The sequence below is a fragment of the Poecilia latipinna genome, unplaced genomic scaffold (assembly GCF_001443285.1).
Source record: "Poecilia latipinna isolate Pla-1442-1.1 unplaced genomic scaffold, P_latipinna-1.0 Scaffold2137, whole genome shotgun sequence".
NCBI lineage: Eukaryota > Metazoa > Chordata > Actinopteri > Cyprinodontiformes > Poeciliidae > Poecilia > Poecilia latipinna.
Genome location: NW_015114753.1, coordinates 24,271 through 35,444, shown reverse-complemented (window position 1 = coordinate 35,444; position 11,174 = coordinate 24,271). Strand labels below are relative to the sequence as shown.

Genomic DNA, 11,174 nt, shown 5'->3' with positions numbered 1-11,174 from the left:
TGATTCTCATTCAATTTATGATTTTTTTCTTATTTAGTACAATAAAATCAATCATTAAGTCTTGAAAAGGAAAGCCAGATGGTGGATGCACAACTTGTGGTTGTTTGAAAGTGTGGTAGATTGTGTGTAGCAAAAATGTGACACCGTTTGCAAACATTTTCAGCTGCAACAGAGAACCCTTTAGGGAAACTTTGCTGTTTTACAGAGAAACTCACACAGTTTAAACCTTTCTCCGATCTGAAGGGGGAACCAGAACCATTATCAGGATTAGTTAATAGAATGTATGTCAGGTCTGGTCATGGCTTGCAGACAATGTTTAAAACAATAGTACTGTCATGTGGTTCACCATCTTCAGCAGTAGGCATAACATTTGAATAGTTTTTCAGGTTTAGGAAGTACCATAGTTGGCATCAGAGAAAGAAAGCCGTTTAAGGGAACCTTAAGTCTTCCCCCTTTATGATTTCATCATAAGTTAAGTCCTTTCCATGGATCAAAGTGAAAATGGAAGTGTTCAAAATATCAAATTCCTCTCTTTCTAAATACAAATGACCACCCTGAAGTTAAACTAAAATCTCAAGTCCTCTATTTAAATATGCAAAATCAGTGTAAATGAAATAGTTTTTTCATGTCTGGATGGTTTTATCTCAGTGGGCCTCCCCTTCGCTCGGTGGCGCAGTTGACTTCCTGCAGTACTTATTTTAGTGTTTCCGGGTCAGGCGGCGTTCCGGCTGTGTTATGGTTGCACTGCACGCACGTGTTGCTTCTGCCTACATCTCTACCTTTGACCCAAACGGACGGAGTCAATTCATCAGAACCAGTCAGGGAATATAGGACAAATCTCGGAGACTTCCTACAGCAATGGGCCCGGTGAGAAGACATGTTAAAATTTAGAGAAGATGCTGGTTCCGGTTTTGTGGGACCGAGCTGCTTACATTTTTGATTTACTACAGGTTGAAATCAGAATGCAGACAGAAAAATGACTTTAAACTTTAACTTGCGTTTAGAGCGTTATAAATCTTCTGTGTTAGATGTAGGAACACAGGTCGTCTCCAGGTCCACAGTCTTTTACTGCTGACGACCACAAGATCAAAGAGCGGCTGTTAGGGTCACTCCAGTACCTGCACATTTTGAAGGCAGTGTTTAAAATCTGTCTGTGAACGGTGATACTTTTAATTGCTTCTTGGCAGTTCAGTCATTAGAAATACACTAAGTTGTGAAACACTATTTACCCCCTACAGTTGTCTGATGTTTTGCTTCTCTGTCAGACTTGTTTGTCAGTCAACGAAAAAAAGATATCCAAACCAACCAGCCGCCCTGTGAAAAATCCCGTTGGACAACTTGTTAACTTATGAATTAACTATAATGAAGAAATCATTTTAATACAACCTGCCAGTCAACATGAGGTAGTGTAAAGGCTCCGGAAGAAAAACAAGCATGCCCCGAAGTAAAGAAATTAAAAAAAAAAAAAATGAAGGCCAATTCGTTCTAGTGTGTGAATATATGCATGCGTTTGTGAGCTCTGCTGGGGGTGAAACAAGTATGGCTAGAAAAGGACCAGATAGAGTCAATTTACCATTAAAATAATAAGTGATTGTCACAATCATGGAAAAGAAAAAGTACAAAACATTATTTAATTTCCGTTTGGGATAGGGCTGGACGATATGGCTGAAAAAAGTATTAGTACATAAGGATTTCATATCAGTTGATCGTATCAATAATTATTGATAGATTTTTTTTCTTTTTGTATTAAATATCTGAAATACTGCCAACCTGGTGTCACAACCTTTCCTGTTTTATCTTGTTTTCTTTAACCATGGCCTGAAAGTTACTCAACAAGTTGTTGCTAGGTAACCAAACAGTGAGTGAGTTAGTTGATGCCACTCACCTAGAACTGGTTGTGAGAGGTTGAGCTGCGAAAACCCTTCTTCTGCCTGCATCCCCCAGAATGGTGTGCAGTTATGGATTGGAGTTCAATAAATGTTCTAAATGTTGTATATTGAGTATCCATCCTATCAGGTGCATTATCTATTGATATTGATTGTGTGATTATTGTGATATATATTGTTAATTATTTATTTTTCAGCCCTATTTTGGAATCAATGAAATATTTTTCACAGTTATAAATGCTTCTTGGCAGTTTCTGCTGCCACGAGCAGCACAACTAGTTTGGGACTAGGGGGCAATTACACAGGTTTCTTTAATAAATTAAACCATTGTTCTATAACTGCTTTTTGTTATATACTTTCACTTTGGGCTTTATCAAGAACATGGGGCCTTTTGTAGCAGGTTGTGTTGACAAAACACATTAACAAACTACTACAATATTAATAAATAGCTGCCTCTGCATTCAATAACTACTGCTTAAGATAAAACATTTTGAACATCTTTTCACATTAATGTAATTTGGTAGCATATGGATAAAACTGCTTTGATTTGATTAAAATACTATTTAAAAACACAACTGTTATCTTGAAGGTTCTTTTTATATAGCCCTCTAGGGTCAAGATGGCCACATAAAAAGTGATGGCAGGCCGGACTTGGCCCCTGAGTCTTGAGTTTGACATATGTGACTTAGATGATCTTTTTCTGGTATAAAGTTTGTAAGATGATTTACAATATTTAATGGTGCTCTTATGAGATTATTCAATTAATGATTTTTGCAGCAGATTTCTGTTTGGTGAGGAAGAACAAATGTATGTATAATACAACCAACAGGACCAACGGCAAATCAACAGGCTTTGTATTATTCAAAATATATTTAGATTTTCAGTAATGCTTTTTCAATTACTCCAGACATTTTTACGTTAACCAACTTATTTTATACAGTGTATTAGGCAATATGTAGCTCATTAGGCAAATTTTATTTTTGAGGATTCTGTTTATGAAAGACTATCTCAATTGTAAACAGACTTGTATGTAAGAATGTTAGGGGAGGGCATATATGATATAATGTAACATTTATTGTAATAAAAATTGACATTTATTGTGACAATAAGTTCCAATGACTGATCTCTGAAAACTCAAAGTGATGGTCATGTTGAGGTTATTTGGTTTATTTTTTATTTTATTTTTCTCATGTAAGCATGTATTCTGGTCATGTGCAGTTTGGTGGTTAAAAAATGCAGACTTCATTATGTAAACTACTGTCCTGAAGAACATTATATGTTTTTAATTTGTGTCTTTTTTATTTTCTTTGATGAGCTAGACAGCTGTGTAGACATGTTTTCCATCTCACTGGCTTATTTTTATTAATTGAAATTAGAATACTTGCCTCAAAATACCAAATTTTACAATTAGACATAATTGTAAATTTATGTCTAATTTTAATGACCAAGTGACCAATATGGCCACCCTCCTTTTCATTAACAGTAACTGTTTTCTGATTTGTTGACTATCATTGCACGGACACCGTTTTTCTTTCATCTTCCACGTCTTCACTGATTAACAACACAGTGGAGTACTTTAATGCATGTAATAAAGCATACAAGTACAGCTCAAAAAATTTAAATATCTTGAAAAGTATAATATATATTTGGCTTTTTTTCATATATTGAAGCTAATAGATTTAGATACATTATGCTTGAAGTGAAATATTCCAACCCTTTATTTCTTGTAATTTTTATTTATATAGTTTACAGATAATGACAATCCAAAATGTAATTGTCTAAAGAATATTTTAATAAGTGTCAGGCTCCTTTATGATCATTTGTAATAACAGATCAGGTCTCTATGCAGTGGTGCTTGTGGTTCTGCTGAGGTGTTCAGGATGCTCTGGTTGCTTTGATGGCTGTGTTCGGATCATCTGCATCACTGGTTCTTTCATCTTCCTCTTAAAAATACCCCATATATTCTCTGTGATGCTTGGGTGAACCACAGGTACACCCTGGTCATTGAAGCAGCTTTTCTACCTTTGGCAATGTGGATCAGTACCGGCTCCTGCAGAAAAAGGAAATCTGCATCTTCATAAAGTTTTTCAGCAGGAGAAAGCACAAAGTGTTCTAAAGTGACCAGGTTGACAGCTGCAGTGACTGCAAACTTCAGAAAACCCAGTAGACTAGAACCAATAGATGACATGACTTCTAGGGTCCAGCGGAATTTATCATGAGGGGCTTTGGCTTATTTTGGGGGGCAGAGTAAACAAACTTGTACTTAATATAGATACATAGACAAACCTTTATGCAACCTTTCAAATACAATAACCATTTTTATTAATACAAAATAAATAATAAGGATGTAAATGGTGACATGTATAAAATGTTGAGTAATTATGCTCAAATTTGAATAAACATTAGCTCATGCATTGCAGAAATCTAATGTTTCCGATCTCTGAAGGTTATTTCTTTAAATGCAAAGACAAACTACTCAAATAAGAGAAGAAATAATATTAAGTAAAAGGAAAAAATACAGTGCAGTAAAACTACTCTAAGTACCCCATATTTACTCAAGTAAATGTAACCAGTACAGTACCACATTTGAACATCAATAACAAAATTCCAGCCGACGCTTGTTAACAAAGCTTAAGGTGATGTATTGGCATTAGCTAGCTAACATTATCTGCATCCAGCAGCATTACTCAACTCACTCAGTTAGTTTGGGTGGAAAAAACTGCAAATGGTTTTGCCTTTTGCTGGTTTGCTGCCATGATTTTTACACACACCTGCGCCAGCAGCTCCGCACAGCAGCAGCAGGTCGGGCTCATGTTGCATTTAAAGGCGGCTTGGAAAAAAAAGACATGTAAGCAATGGATTGAACAATTGCAACGGCTAAAGAAAGTGTGCAGTACAACAGGCACAGATACGGGAAGTATCAAATACTGTATCAAATTGAGATATGAATAATAGAAAGTTGGTAACTCGGAGGTAAAAATAAAACCCAATTTCCAGTCCAGGGGTTGACTCTGTGGGGAATGTCCTCCCATGCCACCGGGCCTGGTCCCACATGATATTAATTATCCACAAACCGGTAAAAAATAAACTTTCATGGTTTAAGTTGAATGCAGATATATTTTATTAGAGACTTAAACAAATACCTTTGAGAGTAAAGTCTGTAGTGTGAAGTAGTAAATATAACTAAGTTCTAATAAACTGCACATTCAGTAGCAAGTAGCCAGGATAGATTCATTAATTTTTGAGAAGTAAATACATTAGTTGTTTTTTGTCAGAATCATCAGATAAACTGTAGATTGTGGAAAGGCTTACAGTAAGCTGGTTAAACAGTATTGGAAGCATGTCAGCTGAAATGGAAATGTTGTGTTCTATGCGCCCCCCATGCCGCAGCTCCGCTCAAAGAAGCGCCGGCCAACATTCCGTCGGCTGTTGAAGACTAGTGGTATGAAACTGGAGAACAAGCTGAAGAGTCGCCAGCTGAAGCAGCAGAATGTGGCCAAGAAACAACGCAAGGAGCAGAAGAGGCTGCGGCAGGCCATGAAAGGCGCTGCACTCCAGATGCCCCGGCCGCTAGAGACGTACAGGAAGAGACCAGGTGAGGCATGCTGAAGCATGCAGTATACACACACAGCTGTCAGCAGTTGATGGGTCCATCAGTAAACTCATTCTCACCTTTTTGACAGAGGACGAGGATGAAGAAGAGGAGTTCCTGGAGAGTCTGCCCTCAGACATGATGGATGAAGAAGACTTAAAGGAAATGACTGCCATGGCCCAAAAAGCATCCTTCATAACCAGAGACCTGTCATCCTGGTAACATGCGCGCTGTCAATCATATGACTTGGTGAACTGGCAGTAAATAAGGTGTGTTCATTTTCTCCCAGCGGACCGGTGCATAGCAGCAAGACAAAGAACACTGACGTGGTGCGCAGCTATGAGAAGATTCCAAGAAAGATGGCAAAGATGGAGGAAAAAGAGGTAATCCAACTGCTTCCAATCAAAGACAAAGACAGAGTGATTCCGAGGAGCATCGAAAGAGGTAACTTCCACGATACTTACTATTTATTATTTACTACAATTTATTTTGATTGCTGCGGTCACCTGTGAAACTGTCTTGCTTTGTTTTTTGTAAGCAGTTAAACAACATCAGGAGGAGGAGGAGAAAGAGGAGCCTGCAGAGATGCCAGAGCAGGAGGAAGATGGTAGGAAAGAAAGCCTATCAAGTTTATTATCTTTGGACATGATGGTCTGTGTAATAACAATTGTCGTTACACCAGTGTCAAAGTTTTCATAAGTTTTCTCAAAATTAATTTGGAGTAAAAGAGAAATTATGGTCTACTAGAAAGATTAAGGGCTCCAGAGCTCCACATGGAGCTGCAGACCAACTGGTTTGACCTAAGTTTGATGTGCCTGTCTCCTGTGCAGATGGGGTGCCACCGAGCTACATGGAGCTGACACCAGAGGAAAGAGAACAATTTAGAATTCAGACATTAAACATAAAGAAACAGCGCATCGCCAGCATGGCTTCAGCCATCATCTCAGATCCATTAAACAATGTAAGTGGTCTAATTTCATCATGAAGGTAGGATGTAGAACTATTTTTGATTTTCATGAAAGCAAAAAGTTAATATCAGGAGAGGGAGAATAATTAATTGATGGAACATTATCTCAGCCAATCTCCTCCTCCAGGAAGGAACCACAGCTAAACAGAATGAAACACCAGGTGTAGCTTCTATGGAGAGAGACATAACTAAGGAAACAAAAAGTTACCAGTTGGAATTACCTCAAATTATGCAAATTAGAGAGAAGAAAAAAGTGAGGAAAAAGTGGTCACTATGTCCTCCAGTAGCTGCAGCATAACTACAGAAATAGCTCAGGATAACCTAAACCAGTCTAACTATAAGCTTGATCAAAAAGCAACGTTTTAAAAGCCTTGTCTTAAAAGTAGACAGGGTGTCACTGTCACTTCAAATATGTTCAAAAAACAAACTGAATTGGCTATGTCAAAAAGAGCATTGTATAAATACCTAATGTTGCTTTTTAGTCATGTTTTTAATTTCTTCGTGTTACATGTATGATTTTGCATATGCATATGTTGATATGCATCTAATATTTTTCATCCCTGGAGGTCACCATGTTTTTCACCCGATGGGTTAGTCCATTCTGCTAACTTTACCTGAGTTGTTGTACGATATTGCCTTTGACTGGTGTAATTTTAGATAATGCCACACTGTGTCACTATTGGCTGTAATTAAAAAAACAAACAAAAAAACAAACAGTGAGGTGAATTGGGATAACTTCCCACATGAAAAAAAAGAAGAGAGCTGGAGCTGACCACAAATTCCGAAGGGCCTACATTTGTGCCCTCAGCATTTCTATCCAGAAGACTTTAAGTCCTTTGCATGAGCAAAATTGACAAAAGCTCTAACAGGTGATCCTTACCCTTCACAAGACAAAAACAAAGCCATGCTACTGTGCTGAGACAGACAGAGCTGGAAGCTCTTTGAAATGCTAATGGAGCTGTACTGCTGCCGCTACTGAATATGGAACCAGACCAAGACCAGACCCTAAACAGCTGTTACTAGGCCGATACCGGACCCTAAGCAGCTATTACTGGACCGCAGAGTGTGCTCCAACTACAGAGGGGTCACACTCTTAAGACTCACTGGTAAGGTCTATTCAGGAGTCCTGAAAAGGAGGGTCTGTTGGATAGTCGAACCTTGGCTTCAGGAAGAGCAGTGGGGTTTTCGTCCTGGTAGTGGAACACTGGACCAGCTTTATACCCTCAAGAGTCCTAGAATTTGTGATTTACAGCTTTCACTGCAGCGGTTCGCAGCTGAGTGTGATGTTTTTGTGAGCCTTATGCATAACAGTAAAATGTTAGTCTACCAAATCATACAATTACAATACTTTCAATTGATAAAATAATGTATTTGATGGATGACTGTAATGTTTTTTAGTAATAATTCCTATAGCTCTTTTCTGTAAAACAAAAATAGGATTTGTAATTGTATTGCATGCTTTACCCCATACTTCAATGCAATTAATGGTTTATGGAGAAGTACCATTATTCACACTCGATGCCATATGGAGGTCAGCTCAAGGCCTAGAGTATGACCATAAGAGTAGGACAGTGAATTCTTTTAAAGCCAGTTGAGTCTACGTTAACATTAAAGGCTACGTTTAGGCTGTCAACCTCAGTGTCAATGAGTGGAGAAGACAGTAAAAACGGCATTTCATCATATTGTCAGTTTTTATGTGAAGTATCGTTAATTAGAATTTATCAAGTCAGCGATATATCAAAATTGTTATCATGACAAATTTTTCACAGTAATTGATAAGCTACATGATACACGCCCTCCATTTGTGTTGGTGGTACTTTCTGCAGATGAAGCGTGTGAAGGAGCTGCGGGGGATGATGATGGAGGCTGACCCCAGCGTGGCGGTCTCAGTGAGGAAAATGGTGATGGTTTCTCTCATGGAGGTCTTCAAAGATATCGCCCCCACCTACAGGATACGACCCCTGACCTCTGCAGAGAAGAACACCAAGGTCACCAGGGCTCAATTTGTGTTTTTAGTAACTATTGGAGCAGGTTTTAAAAGCTGCTGTATCTCTGTTGTCCTGCAGGTAAAGAAAGAGACGCAGCAGCTTAGAGAGTTTGAGGAAAGTCTTGTCAGTCAGTACAAGTTCTATCTGGAGGACTTGGAACAGACCATTAAAGGTACATCATTGCAACACACACACACACACACACACACACACACACACACACACACACACACACACACACTTCTCACAGTTTGTCTTCATCCCCAGACTGGAAGCAGAAGAAGAGGAAACGCAGTCAGGTAGTGAGCTTCCAGTCATACCGCAGCCTGGCTGAGGTCTCAGTCCGCTGCCTGTGTGAGCTGCTGCTCTCTATGCCACATTTCAACTTCCACAACAACATCATTGTCGTCCTGGTTCCTCTGATGAATGATCCCCTGAAGAAGGTGAGACATTTTGGAGATGTGCTGCTGAGGCGGATCTCCTTCAGGTAGATCAGCTCCAGCTGAGCATCTTGTATGTTTTTTGATGTTTGATGTTTTTTGAGATCAGATAGGTCAGCAGATGATGTTCTAATGAGTTCATGGATTCATCCTTGTTGCAGGTGGCAGACATGTGCTGTGATGCATTCAGGAAGCTCTTTCAAGAGGACAGAGTGGGCAGGGCATCACTGGCCACAGTGCGGGTCATCTCTGGCCTCACCAAAAGCCTCAACTACAATGTCAGACCTGAGGTAACAAATAAGATGTTCCTTAGCCTCTTATGGATCTATACGTTTAGGACTTTTTTACACTTCTTGACACCTTCTTTCACCTTGGTTCTTCTCCTGCTTATCAACAGATGCTTCGAACTCTGCTGAGTCTGAGGATCAAGGAGGTGGAGATGAAGAAGGACCTGGAGGCCACGGTACCAAAGGCCAAGTTCATGACAAACAAAGAGAAGAAGAAAAACTTGTCCAGGATGCAGAGGAAGGTAAACAAAATACTCAGCTGGAGCTCAAGTAGAGCTAGAAATATTTTTTTTTTATTTTGTTTTAGTTTTATGCAAACAAAGACATACAGTCTGACAAACAAATGTGTTCCATGTTTGTGACAAAGCTGCTTCCCTCTCACAAAGCTCAAGTGTGTCAGTCTTTCAGAGCTTTTGTCAATTTCTGTGGGAAGATCTGTTGAACTGTTCTGCAGTTTAAATCAGAATCAAACAGGAAAATAAAAGGTTCCTTTTATTTTCCTGACTGTTTTTACAGATCAACTGAGAGAAAATGAATATAATGTAAAGGCTCATTAGTTTCATATCACTGAATCCCAGGGTTTTCCCCAGAAAACTTGCTAAGTCCGGTGGTAGGGGCGCCGAGGCGGTCTACTGGCGGTCCACCGTGTTTTTTTATTAAAGATGCTAAGTAGTAGACAGGAAAAGTAAAAATATTACTGGGTAATTATATGTTACGAGAAAACATCACCAGTGAAACCCTATTTAAATCCACAACTAGTCTTAAAAACAACTAATCAAAAGACACAATTAAAATCAATATAAATTATTCGCACTTCTGTTTAATCCAAATTAAGTCAGTGGCTCCATAAGGTCCCCCAGGCCTTCAGGGACCCATAAATTTTAACATAGACCATTGTTGTTGCGCAACCCCCCCCCCCTTCTCTCTCTCTCTCTCTCTCTCTACTTCCCCTTGTCAGAGGAGGGTGATGTGCTACCAGCTCTCCGTCTAACGGGTGAATTGAGTTTCCTAAATCTGCCGGGATTTACCCTGTCCAGAACTGAAGTAAACTCTGTTTAAGCTGGCGTCGAGAAAGACTAGCCTGGTTTCTGACGACCTCCATCCAGATGTCCCACCCTTTTTCATCCTGTGAATGAGCCAGATCGAGCAGCCTGCAATCAACTAGTTTCACAGAGCACACCTGTTAACGGTCGCTCTTTCTCTTTAATTACAACTTGCACTTGTTATTGAACCAGGTTGGTTTTAGTGACTCGGGCGAGTCCCAAGGGGGTTGTTTTAGTTTTGGCCCAAAGCAACCTATAAAACATTTTCCACTTTCTCCTCCCAGAATCAAACTTCATAGCTATTTTACAACCATCAAAGGTGTAAGGTGACTCATTAATTGAATGTCCACAACATTTTTTAGATTTTCTTAATGCTAATTACTTTATTAGTAAGGCAATTTTGCAAGGGTCAGTACAGCTTAAATCATTAACAGAAATAATCAAACAAGTAAAATCGATAATCCAGCCTATCTTTCCCTAATGCTGACACTGTGAACTAAAAAAGAAAACTTTGAAAGAGATGAACGGAGTTTGGCATTTTGAACCCCAGAACTGGCCTGATGATGAAAAAGGTGTTGCAGCAGCAGCAGCAGGAGGCTCCCAGCACAGGAAGAGTACTGAGTCAGAGCGGCAGATCTCGGGCCTCAGGGTGACTTCCTCTTGTCCGTAGCGGTCCTCTCCTTCTTGTCTTGCATCTCTGTAGCTCCTTTCTCCTCGTCTCACGATCTTTCTGGTCCATGGAGATGTAGACGAGCTGGTCTCATGGAAGGAACACACCAGTTCTTCATCTTTGCTTTTGTTCTTTGCCTTTATCTTCATCCTTGCCTTGGTCTTTTTCTTTGGGGTCTCGAACCCAGCTGATGAGAGAAGTGCAATTTGAAGCCACATGTTGCGGGGCTAACGGGTTGGTCCCCATGTGCAGAACAGTCTTCGGCTCTGTGGCTCCGGCTCTTCTTCAGCTGCAGAGTTCT

General features: G+C 39.6%; 1 protein-coding gene across 4 annotated transcripts in view; it reads left to right on the top strand.

The window, feature by feature from the left end:
* Nucleotides 1–686: 686 nt before the first annotated feature.
* noc3l (NOC3-like DNA replication regulator) overlaps nt 687–11,174 on the top strand; it is a 21,251-nt gene continuing 10,763 nt past the window's right edge. Inside the window, exons 1-11 of one of the 4 annotated variants that reach the window (XM_015017396.1) lie at nt 687–867; nt 5,277–5,481; nt 5,570–5,687; nt 5,768–5,922; nt 6,017–6,085; nt 6,309–6,439; nt 8,272–8,433; nt 8,512–8,605; nt 8,701–8,876; nt 9,035–9,163; nt 9,271–9,402. In XM_015017396.1, the coding sequence (XP_014872882.1) occupies nt 859–867; nt 5,277–5,481; nt 5,570–5,687; nt 5,768–5,922; nt 6,017–6,085; nt 6,309–6,439; nt 8,272–8,433; nt 8,512–8,605; nt 8,701–8,876; nt 9,035–9,163; nt 9,271–9,402 (1,380 nt within the window). In that variant the 5' untranslated portion in view covers nt 687–858. Of the gene's footprint in view, nt 868–5,276; nt 5,482–5,569; nt 5,697–5,767; nt 5,923–6,016; nt 6,086–6,308; nt 6,440–8,271; nt 8,434–8,511; nt 8,606–8,700; nt 8,877–9,034; nt 9,164–9,270; nt 9,403–11,174 lie in introns of all 4 variants that reach the window. The other 3 variants (XM_015017397.1, XM_015017395.1, XM_015017394.1) reach the window with 3 other exon arrangements.